Consider the following 12,894-nt stretch of genomic DNA (forward strand, 5'->3'; position numbering starts at 1 on the left):
ATTATACTCACCCAGGGGTGGTCCCGATGCGGTTCGGGTCCGATGGGCATCGCGGTCCGGGGCCTCCCATCTTCATACAATGACGTCCTCTTCTTTGCTTCCTGCTGCGGCTCCTGCGCAGGCGTACTTTGTCTGCCCTGTTGAGGGCAGCGCAAAGTACTGCAGTGCGCAGGCGCCAGGCCTCTCTGACCTTTCCCGGCACCTGCGCACTGCAGTACTCCGCGACAGGAAGCAAAGAAGATGACGTCATCGTATGAAGATTGGAGGTGCTGGGCCCGGACCTGCGATCGCCCATCGGATCGGACCGCACTCGACCGCCCCCCATTTGAGTATAATTTAACTTGTTTTTCTTATCTTTCAGTTTACATCGGGGGCTTATCTACAGCATTATAGAATGCTGTAGATAAGCCCCTGATGGTGGTGGCAGCTTGTAGGCCTAAAATGGGGTGACAGATTCCCTTTAATCTGTCAGATTCTGAGGGTATCTCTTGTGTACAGCACCCTCTTCGGGTCCCCCTTGTGTACAGCACCCTCTTCGGGTCCCCCGTAGATTTTCAATTGGATTTAAGACTAAGCTCTGGCTGGGCCATTACAAAACTAGTATCTTCTGGTGATGCCATTTTTTTTCCATTTCTTTATTTGGAGGTATGCTTTGGGTTGCTGTCGCTCTGAAATGTAAAATTCCTCTTCAGCCTTTTAGCAGAGACCTGACGGTTATGTTGCGAAAGTGATAGATATTTGGGACTGTTCATAATTCCCTCCACCTTGACTAAAGCCTCAGTTTCCTCTGCTGAAAAACAGCCACATAGTATAATGCTGCCTCCATCACACTTCACCTAACGGCCGAATGAGCACAATGTTTTGTTGTTTTTTTCTCATGCTCTGTTATTTATTCTCCTATTACATACAGGTGCTTCTCACAAAATTAGAATATCCTCAAAAAGTTAATTTATTTCAGTTCTTCAATACAAAATGTGAAACTCATATAGAGTCATTACAAACAGAGTGATCTATTTCAAGTGTTTATTTCTGTTAAAGTTGATGATTATTACTTACAGCCAATGAAAAACCCAAAAGTCATTGCCAGTGCTGATGGGCATGTGGAATGAGGCGTTCCCTGTCGGCACGTGTTAAATGTCGCTGTCAGTGACATTTATTGACAGCAGCATGGAGCTCCACTCGCAGCTGTTAGTGGCAGATGATAGTCAGGGACACAACATATGACGTAAATGCACATCATGTCATGAAGGGGTTAATGTTACTATACCCCCAAAGATATTTTAAGAACCTATAGTGTGCACAGTGTGTGAAACAAATGGGGAATAAAATATTAAAATAGAAAACAATAAAATAGAAAAAAAGCATTAAAATAAGACACTGCCGGTCTGAATCATTGCTTCTAGCTCTGCACCTGTCAAAAACATGTCTAGTATTTCAAAATAGTTTCAACAAAAAGGGGAACAATTTTAAATGTTTCTAGTAGTAGAAAAAAAAATAAGCCCCATGTATCGCGGGGAAAAGGCAAAAATTGTTTGAATGAGAAAAAAATGTAAAGTTGTGCAGAGCGCTTGTACCATAAAACCCAAAAATGAGCCTGGTCAGGAACAGGGGAAAATGACCCAGTCGTGAACTGGTTAAGCAAATATTTGTACTACTTGCTAGATGACAATTCATGAAACAGGATTTTTTTGGTTGGTTACCGTAAAATCTGTTTCTCGGAGCCTTCATTGGGGGACACAGGAACCATGGGTGTATGCTGCTGCCACTAGGAGGCTGACACTATGCACAAAAAAGTTAGCTCCTTCTCTGCAGTGTACACTCCACCGACTGACATTATGAACTTCAGTTTAGTGAGAAAGCAGTAGGAGAAAAAACAATAAGGTTGAAATAACATAACCACAAACATGAGAACTGTAAGCATGAGAACAGACACAGAACAACAAGAACTGAATGGGAGGATGCATCATTGGGGGACACAGGAACCATGGGATGTCCCAAAGCAGTCCCTGGGGCGGGAAAAAAACAGACTTCCATCAGGTCAGAGGACTCACCACTGCCGCCTCCAAGATCCTTCTGCTTAGGCTGGCGTCCGCCGAAGCGTAGGTATGGACCTTGTAAAATTTGGCGAACGTGTGGATGGAAGACCAGGTTGCTGCCTTGCAAAGCTGTAGGACGAAAGCCCTGTGGTGCACCGCCCAGGAGGCGCCGACTGCCCGGGTAGAGTGAGCCTTAATCCCAGGAGGGGGCACTCTGTTCCTGACCCGGTAAGCCTCCAAAATTGCCGTTCTGATCCAGCGAGCAATAGTCGCCTTGGAAGCTGGCAGGCCTCTACGCGTGCTATCAGGAATGACGAAAAAGGAGTCTGACTTCAGAAAAGAGTCCGTTCTAGCCAGGTAGATCCTCACCGCCCTGACGAGGTACAGCTGGTTCAACGATCGCTCCAGGGGATGAGTCGGAGCTGGACAAAAGGAATGTAGGACGATGTCCTCGTTGAGGTGGAAGGTGGAGACCACCTTAGGAAGGAAGGAAGGCGGAGACCTCAGGACCACCTTGTCCTGGTGGATAACCAGAAAAGGAGGCCCGCAAGAAAGGGCCACCAACTCGGAAACATGCCAGATAGAGGTGATGGCCACAAGAAAAGCCACCTTCCAGCTTAGAACTGACAGGGAGACCTCCCTGAGAGGCTTAAAGAGCGAACCCCTCAGAACCTCCAGCACAAGATTAAGATCCCATGAATCCACATGAGCCCTGTACGGAGGGACAACATGGGCTACTCCCTGAAGGAAGGTCTTGACCTGTGGCCGAGAAGATAACATCTTCTGGAAGAGAATGGAGAGCGCAGAAACCTGGCCCTTTAGGGAACTAAGGGCAAGGCCCGCATCCAGTCCTGCCTGAAGGAAGGCCAAAATTAAGGGAAAAGGACATAGGTGAAACGTGGTTGGACTCGCACCAACGGAAGTAAGCCTTCCAGGTACAATAGTAGATCCTGGAAGACGAAGGTTTCCTAGCCTGGATCATAGTGTGAATCATTCGATCTGAAAGGCCGGACACTCTTAGAACTGCGGTCTCAACAGCCATGCCGTTAAACTGAACGACCGAGAATTCGGGTGGCAGATCGGACCCTGAGGCAGCAGATCAGGTCTGTCTGGAAGCCACCAGATGGCGTCCGCGAGAAGATTGACAATCTTTGGGAACCAAGATCTCCAGGGCCAATCTGGGGCGATCAGAATGACCGGAACCGCTTCCGCCTTAATCTTTTTCAACAGCTTGGGAAGCAAAGGCAGGGGTGGAAACACATAGTAGAGCACGAAGTGCGACCAAGGAATGGCCAGAGCGTCGCCGCCCACTGCAAGAGGATCGCTGGACCTGGAAACGAACCGCGGGACCTTCCTGTTGATTCGGAACGCTGTGAGGTCCACATCTGGTGTCAACCATCGAAGACAAATCTGACGGAAGACCTCCTGATGCAAGGATCATTCCCCTGCCGCGATGCCCTCGCGGCTGAAAAAGTCGGCGGCCCAATTGTCTACGCCGGGGATATGCACCGGGACCGTTACCTCTGCCCAAAGGAGGATCTTGGATGCCGAGGCCAGACAACTCCGAGTGGCATTGTCCGTCTGGATCCGAATTGGCAGGCCCCTGAGAATGTTTTCCCAGTGAAGGAGAGACAAAGATGGCCCGAATCTCGAGGATATTGATCGACAGGGATGACTCCTGCGTCGACCAACGACCCCGAATAGTCAGGTGTCGAAACAGCGCACCCCAGCCGAGCAGGCTGGCGTCCGTCGTCACTACCTGCCAGTGAACTGGAAGGAAGGACCTGCCCTGGGAGATGAGAGGTGACGTCAGCCACCAGTTGAGGGACCGTTTGACCCGAGGAGAGAGCCGAATCGGACGATCCAGGGAGAAGACAGACCTGTCCCACTGTGATAGAATAGCCTGCTGAAATGGTCTTGAGTGAAATTGGGTGATGGGGATCGCTTCCAATGTTGCAACCATCCTCCCCAGGACCTTCATGGCCGATCGGATGGAGGGAAGCCCCGAGGACCTTGGAGCAGACAAACCTCCCGGCGAAGGATGGATCTCTTGTCTTCGGGAAAGAAGACTCTGGTCTGGCGAGTGTCGAAGAGCATGCCCAGAAAAACGAGGCGCTGAGAGCGAACAAGACCGGATTTCTTCCTGTTGACAAGCCACCCGAAACGGGCTAGAGTGTTGAGTACGATGGACAGACTTTCTTGAGCCTGAGAGGACGATTTCGTCGAGGTACGGAAAAAGTACCAGGCCCCTGACCCTCAAGATGGCTATCAGCACTGCCATGATCTTTGTGAAAACCCTGGGAGCGGTCGCGAGACTGAATGGCAGGGCGACAAACTGAAAATGCTCCTGAAGTACTGCAAAAAGCAGGAATTGGTGGTGTCCCGGGAATATTGGGACATGGAGGTAGGCGTCCTGGATGTCTATGGAGCACAGAAACTCCTGAGCCTCCATGGAAGCAATTACTGAACGAAGGGATTCCATCCTGAAGTGTCTGAGATGAACCCTCTTGTTCAGCAATTTGAGATCCAAAATGGGACAAACCTTGCCATCTTTTCTCGGTACGACAAAAAGGTTCGAGTAGAGACCTGGGAACCGTTCCTTTTCTGGGACGGGAACGATCACCCCGGATTTGAGGAGAGAAGCGATGGCTGCAAAGAAACCCGGAACTAGAGCGGGGTCTCTTGGAGGTCAGGATTCGAAGAAACGATCCCGTGGTCGTGAATCTAACTCTATCTTGTATCCCAAGGATACAACTTCCCTGACCCATGCGTCCTCTACTGAGGAGGTCCAGACGTCTCTGAAGAAGAGGAGACTGCCGCCCAGCCTGGGAAGTGGGCTGGGGGCTTGTCGCGAGTCATGCTGAGGTGGACCTTCCAGACCTAGACCTAGAGTATCTACCTTGGGAGTAGCGAGGGCGCCAGGAAGGAGTGGGTCTAAAGGATACCTTCTTCTCTTGACGTGCCTGTGGCCTCTGCTGTTGGGCAAAGGAATCCGACACTGCGAAGCGACGAAAGAGCCGGAAGGACCGAAATTGCCGCCTAGGAGGAGGGCAGCTAGGTTTAGACTGGGGAAGAAGGGAACTTGTGCCCCTGGTGGCCTTAATGATTTGGTCCAGCTTAGAACCAAATAGATGTGAACCCTGAAAAGGCAAGCTGGTAAGGGACTTCTTTGAAGACAAGTCCGCCTGCCAGGCCTTGAGCCAAACGGTCTGACAGATGGCCACGGCATTGCTGGACGCCTGAGCCGCACAAGACGCAGCATCTAGGGAAGTTGAGACCAGGTATTCACCCGCATGGGAAATCTGGTTGGCAAGCTCTGCCAGCTGTCCAGATGGGGTCCCGTCCAGGATGCCCCGACGGAGTTGTTTGGCCCATTTGGAAATTGATTTTGAGACCCAAGTGGAAGCAAAAGCCGGGCAAAGGGCAGACGCAGCCGCTCCAAAGGCTGACTTCACAAAGGATTCAATGACCCTATCGTTAGTCTTTCAGAGATGCTCTGCCGGATAGCGGTAGGACCGTGTTGGTGGACAGCCTGGAAACTGGAGGATCCACCAAAGGAGAAGCAGTCCAATTAGCGGTGAGCTCCGGAGAAAAGGGATATAAAACGCCATGGCGCTTTCCTCTCTGAAAGCGTCTGGTCAGGTTCTCTCTTTCTCTGCTCAGGATCTCCTCGAATTCAGGGTGAGGAGCGAAAAATTTGGAAGGTGGTTTTAAATCTGCTTGTTCCGTAGAGGTGTCTTTGATGCCACAGGTCTGATTTATCGCTCCAATGAGGTTCTGAACCATATCCCTCATGCTAGAGATTTGGTTCGGGTCCAGCTCTGAAATATAATCCGAAGACGCATCTGAGAACGCCTCTCCTGACTCAGAGGAGGAGGACCGGGGGGAGGTCGACCGCAGAGAAGGGCCGTGGGGCGAGATGGAATGAGAAGAGGACTCGGATCGGCGTTCCTGTCTGGATCTTTTGCGGCCTATATTGGAAGTCTCAGCCGGAGCTGCCTGCGACCCGCTGGCTACTGTGGAAGTCTGCAGGGGCAGGCGATCAAGTACGGACACAAGGGTCTGGGACACCCTGTGAGATCCCCTACCGATTGTGATAAAGAGGAGGCCCAGCCTGGGGTGGGGACTTCGCTCTCAGGCGGAGTAGCCGGGGGGTCCTGGGCGACGGGCATAATGGGGTTGCTGCAGGTCTGACAGAGGGGAGAGGACTGACCTGAGGGAAGTTTGCGGTTACAAGACGAACACGCAAAGTTTTTGACTAAGGCAGAGCAAGTAGAGGAAGAAGTATGAGGACGAGAGTGACCTCCCTTACAATTAGACATGACGAACGGGTCCCTAGCAAGAGCCAGACGGTTAGGGGACAGGAGGGCAGAGGAGAGTGTCAGTCTGCTGAGCAGAGCTACTCACGGCGGGCGAAGCGTTATCCAGATGGAAGGCTGCACGACTTTGAAGATGCTGTCTCGGAACGATAGTCATTCACTGCGGGCCTTCAGGGAAGGCTGTGAGACACTCTCCTGTTCGGTGCTGCTGGGCTGACAGAAGACCGGCGAGAAAGAGGGATGCCAGGATTCGCGCTCTTTTGTGAGTTGATGGAGCAAGCGTTCCTGGCACTGAAAAGAGGTCTACAGCGGTGCAGGAGAAGGTGGGCGGGGCTAATCTCTGGGTCAGTACCACCAGCTGGGCGGGAGAAAAACCTGCCTGAGGACAAGCAGAAGTGGGCGGAGTCGCATCCGGAAGTAGGCCCCGGAAGAAGCCGGGGCCTAAATTAGAAGCCAGCGACCGGCAGAGTAGGCCGTGGTACTGGAAGAGGTGCGGCCGTCGGAAAAGCGGCGCCGCGCCAGGATGGGTTACCAGCACCCCTGCAGAAGGTGCGGCCGCAGTAACAGCACCGCGGCTGCTGTGGGATCGCCGCTCCGCTCAGAGTCACCGTTGGCAAGGTGACCAGACGGAGCTTCCTGTGCAGGATGGAAAAGGCAGTGCGGCTGCCTGTAATAGTGCGGCCGCCGGGGGGAAAGCAGTAACAGCAGCGCGGACGTCCGCTAGGGCCCGCGCGAACGGAGCTTGACTCTCGCCCCATATTTACCTTCAGAAAGGACATAGGGAGGCATATTTTCTGAGGACCAGGGGGAGGCACAGGGAATTCCCAGGGAACCCCCCATGACTATCCCGACTTGGAGTAATCCAGAGGCATCTGAGGAGAGGGAGAGTGAAATACTCACCTAAACATCCCACGCCGTCCATTACTAGCCTCAAACTGTGGGAAGGTATCAGACATCCAGGGAGCTGGTGATGGACGTCCTCGTCTCCTCCAACCGACAGGCTCTTGTCTTGTGGGTGGGGGGACGGGGCTAGGACCGGTCTTCTGTGCACGCTTGTGTGCTAGGGGTCTTTTGGTCCTGCTGTCGGATCTATGAGGATACGGGGTGGCAGTACACGCCGTACTTATAGGCCGCATTATGGGACTACAGTTGTGACTATTCACACTGTATCCCTTCCGGAACCTGTAAGAAAATGACGCACGTTGAGGTCAATAAGGGTCTAATAAAAGACCCGTGTCCACCTCCTACTGACACTGAGCTAAACTGAAGTTCATAATGCCAGTCGGTGGGATGTATGCTGCAGAGGAGGAGCTAACTTTTTTTGTGCGTGGTGTCAGCCACCTAGTGGCAGCAGCATACACCCATGGTTCCTGTGTACCCCAATGAGGCGATGGAGAAATTTGTTTTTTTTTCTTTTATACGAAGAACTTTGAGTGCAGTTGCGTATTTTCCATGCAGACTTTGGCACGCACAAACTGCCTCTAATTATTTCTAATGCAGCTTTTCTCCACTTTGTGGAAGATCTGAAAATTGCGGAGGAAGCTCCCGTGCCTCTCCGCAACCTGATGTCCTGTAGGGACCTGCATTTATCCGACATGTATGAGATATCATTTTGAGTCTTCTCTGCTGGATTTCTTCTCTGCTGGAAGTCCACTTGTTTCACTACCCTGCAGAAAATCCTGCCGGCTGGTGTATAGTCACGATTCTGTTTACTTTTATCATTTCTATGTTTGATGTTCCTTTAATGGTCAGAATATTCCCTCCTTTGACACAAATGAATATTGACATCCGTTGTTGATGCCAATAATAACCGCTTTATGTGCAGCTCACAAGGATTGATGGTTCTCTTTGCTTCCACGTATGATTCATTCATGTTTAGCAATCTCTTGGTACATTAGTCCAAGCTCTGACATCACCAAATGCAATGTTCTTTTACCCCTAGGTGATTTCTAACCTGACCCGTGCTCTGGAGAAGCAGAAAGAAAAGACTGAACTAATGCGAACATTTTCCCACTGGCGTCTTCAGCAAATAGAAGCCGGACAAGAGGTGAATGGCATGTGAATCATTCCCAGGGATCCGTCTGCATCCTTGCTATAGTAGTGTCCTTGTGACTAGTACTAAGAATTGACCTTCTTGGAGTCTGCACTGGCTCAGGGATGCTAAGTATTAACATATCATTCAGGTCTATTAGGTTATTGTAGTAATGATTTCCAGAGCGTGCCAGTAAATAACAAGGTTACCAACATGTAAAAATGGGCAGCACTTTATTTCTACAGGAACATGGTAGGGTGCATCTCTCATTGTTATAGGTCTGTGACAATCAGAATTGGTTAAAGGAGTTTGCAAAACTTTTGTAAGTAAATATTTAAATACTAGATGGTGGCTCGATTCTAACGCATCGGGTATTCTAGAATATGCATGTCCACATAGTATATTGCACAGTGACATAGTATATTGCCCAACCACTTAGTATATTGCCCAGCCACGTAATATATTGCCCAGCCACATAGTATATTGCCCAGCCACGTAGTATATTGCATAGTATACTGCCCAACCACGTAGTATACTGCCCAACCACGTAGTATATTGCCCAACCACGTAGTATATTGCCCAACCACGTAGTATATTGCCCAACCACGTAGTAAATTGCCCAGCCACGTAGTATATTGCCCAGCCACATAGTATATTGCCCAGTCACGTACTATACAGCACAGAGTCACGTAGTATACTGCCCAGTCACATAGTATATTGGCCAGTCACGTAGTATGCACCATATTCCTGTTAAAAAAAAAAGAATTAAAATAAAAGATAGTTACATACTCACCTTCCGGAGCACCCGGATCGAAGCGGCCGGTTACCGATGCTCCTCGCGCTCCGGTCTGAAGAGTGCATTGCGGTCTCGCGAGACTGCACGTCATCATCTCGCCAGACCGCAATGCATGGAGCGGTCACCGGGGCGTCGCGAGGAGCATCGGTAACCGGCCGCTTCGATCCGGGGGCCAACGGAGGGTGAGTATGTAACTATTTTTAAATTATTTTTAACATTAGATCTTTTTACTATTCATGCTGCATAGGCAGCATGAATAGTAAAAAGTTGGTCACACAGGGTTAATAGCAGCGTTAATCGAGTGCGTTACACCACGGTGAACGCTGCCATTAACCCTGTGTGAGCGCTGACTGACTGGAGGGGAGTACGGAGCGGGCACTGACTGCGGGGAGGAAGGAGCGGCCATTTTTCCGCCGGACTGTGGCCGTCGCTGATTGGTCGCGGCAACCATGACAGGCAGCTGCCGAGACCAATCAGCGACTTGGATTCCATGACAGACAGAGGCCGCGACCAATGAATATCCGTGACAGACAGACAGACAGACAGACGGAAGTGACCCTTAGACAATTCTATAGTAGATGTCTATATACCGACCAGATATTGTCACCATAACTCGCAGGGAGTTTCGGTTTAACGGCTATTGTTTCACTGTTATTGCTAATTTTTAACCCATTTATGACTGGGCTATTTTTATGATTTTACTTTTATTTTCCATTCTACTCTGGAGGATTTGAACCAACCTGTGATTGTTTCTTATTTCTACCATATATTGCAATACCGAAGTATTGTAATATATAGAACAAGAAATCAATCTAATCCATCCTTGGCTCGGCTTGATGGAAGTGCAAAAATGGCAGCGTCAGACCAACCCTTGCAGCCATGGTGACCCTTCAGCACCGCACAATTATATTGGTGGTGGGACCCAGGAACAGTTGTGCCACGTGATCAAACCAGTTAAATGCCACTGTCGGTGGCATTAGAAATGGCATTGGAAAAGCAGCAATGGATTTAGTCCCTGTTGCTGCTTTTAACCCCTTAGTGACCGAGCCAAATTTTTGAAATCTGACCAGTGTCACTTTATGTGGTAATAACTCTGCAACGCTTCAACAAATCCCAGTGATTTTGAGATTGTTTTTTCGTGACACATTATACTTTATGATAATGGTAAATTTTGTTCAACATTTTTTGTGTTTATTTATAAAAAATATCAAAAATTTGAGAAAAATGTAAAAAAATTAGCAATTTTCTAAATTTGAATGATTATCCCTTTAATCCAGATGGTCATACCACAGCAAACCATTAATAAATAACATTTCCCACATGTCTGCTTTACATCAGGACCATTTGTAAAATATTATTTTATTTTGTTAGCAGTTTAGGAGGTTTAAAAATGTAGCAGCAATTTTTCATTTTTTCAAAGAAAATTACAAAATTTATTTTTTTAGGGACTTATCCATGTTTGAAGTGACTTTAGGTGTCCCATATATTGGGAAACCCACAAACGTGATAACATTTTAAAAACAGCTCCCCTAAACATATTGAAAACTGCTGTCAGGTAGTTTATTAACCCTTCAGGTGCTTTACAGGAATTAATGCAAAGTGGTATGACAGAAATGAAAATGTGTATTTTTACCACCTAAATGTCTCTAACTTCTAAACAGATTACTACAGCTGTCAGACTCTAAGGCCGCTATTTGGCCATGAATTGCCATGGCAAACATCAGGACAACAAAATCATGATATGAGAGTACCAATTGGGACAAAGAAGAAGCCCCCACGCTCTGTTAACCATTTATAATGATGTAGTCACTATTGACAGCAGCATCTAAGGGGTTAAACAGATTTAGATGGTGCAAATACTGATCGTGGCTGATACAGCAAGTTGTCAGCTATAGTGTACAACTGACAGATGCTGGATTGTCACCTGTATGGGGAGGCTATTCTCTTATATCTCAGGTCAGTTAAAAGACGTATTGGCGGTCATTAAGGGGTTAAATGACGCAGCTGGCACCCACCATGTATGGAGCAGGCTCAGCTCCTAAGCTCTCCCCATAGAATCCCTGCACCCATATGATGTATATTTATGTTATATGGCTGAGAAGAAGTTAAGCAAGGCCTTATTGTATTCGCAGTATATACAGTGCCTTGTGAAAATATTCGGCTGCCTGGAACTTTTCAACCTTTTCCTATATATCCTGCTTCAAACATAAAGATACCAAATGTAAATTTTGGTGAATAATCAACAAGTGGAACACAATTGTGAAGTTGAACAAAATTTATTGGTTATTTTAAATTTTTGTGGAAAATCAAAAACTGAAAAGTGGGGCGTGCAATATTATTCGGCCCCTTTACTTTCAGTGCAGCAAACTCACACCAGAAGTTCATTGTGGATCTCTGCATGATCCATTGTTGTCCTAAATGCCTAATGATGATAAATATAATCCACCTGTGTGTAATCAAGTCTCAGTATAAATGCACCTGCTCTGTGATAATCTCAGGGTTCTGTTTGAAGCACAGAGAGCATCATGAAGACCAAGAAACACAACAGGCAGGTCCATGATACTGTTGTGGAGAAGTTTAAAGCCGGATTTGGATACAAAATGATTTCCAAAACTTTAAACATCCCAAGGAGCAGTGTGCAAGCGATCATATTGAAATGGAAGGAGTATCATACCACTGCAAATCTACCAAGACCCGGCCGTCCCTCTAAACCTTCATCTCAAACAAGGAGAAGACTGATCAGAGATGCAGCCAAGAGGCCCATGATCACTCTGGATGAACTGCAGAGATCTACAGCTGAGGTGGGACAATCAGTCGTACACTGCACAAGTCTGGCCTTTATGGAAGAGTGACAAGAAGAAAGTCATTTCTCAAAGATATCCGTAAAAAGTGTTGTTTAAAGTTTGCAACAAGCGACCTGGGAGACACACCAAACATGTGGAAGAAGGTGCTCTGGTCAGATGAAACCAAAATCCAACTTTTTGGCAACAATGCCAAACGATATGTTTGGCGTAAAGGCCACACCGCTCATCACCCTGAACACACCATCCCCACTGTTAAGCATGGTGGTGGCAGCATCATGGTTTGGACCTGCTTTTCTTCAGCAGGGACAGGGAAGATGGTTAAAATTGATGGGAAGATGGATGGAGCCAAATACAGGACCATTCTTGAAGAACCTGTTGGGGTCTGCAAAAGACCTGAGACTGGGATGGAGATTTGGCTTCCAACAAGACAATGATCCCAAAAATAAAGCAAAATCTACAATGGAATGGTTTACAAATAAACATATCCAGGTGTTATAATGGCCAAGTCATAGTCCAGACCTCAATCCAATCGAGAATCTGTGCAAAGACCTGAAAACCGCTGTTCACAAACAATCTCCATCAAACCTCACTGAGCTCGAGCTGTTTGCCAAGGAAGAATTGGCAAGAATTTCAGTCTCTCGATGTACAAAACTGATAGAGACATACCCCAAGCGACTTGCAGCTGTAATCGCAGCAAAAGGTGGCGCAACAGAGTATTAAGTTAAAGGGGCCGAATAATATCGCACGCCCCACTTTTCAGTTTTTTAATTTCCACAATAATGTAAAATAACCAATAAATTTCATTCAACTTCACAATTGTGTTCCAGTTGTTGATTCTTCACCAAACATTTACATTTGGTATCTTTGTTAGACGCATGATATGTGGGAAAAGGTTGAAAAGTTCCAG

At 47.9% G+C, this 12,894-nt stretch overlaps 1 protein-coding gene across 3 annotated transcripts in view; it reads left to right on the forward strand.

Annotated features, from left to right (window-relative positions):
• Positions 1–12,894, forward strand: part of POC5 (POC5 centriolar protein) — a 93,338-nt gene that overhangs the window by 46,818 nt on the left and 33,626 nt on the right. For all 3 annotated transcript variants that reach the window (XM_069750164.1, XM_069750156.1, XM_069750149.1), the window contains one exon: positions 8,298–8,402. In XM_069750164.1, the coding sequence (XP_069606265.1) occupies positions 8,298–8,402 (105 nt within the window). The remainder of the gene's footprint in view (positions 1–8,297; positions 8,403–12,894) is intronic.

Source organism: Ranitomeya imitator, chromosome 1, assembly GCF_032444005.1.
Source record: "Ranitomeya imitator isolate aRanImi1 chromosome 1, aRanImi1.pri, whole genome shotgun sequence".
NCBI lineage: Eukaryota > Metazoa > Chordata > Amphibia > Anura > Dendrobatidae > Ranitomeya > Ranitomeya imitator.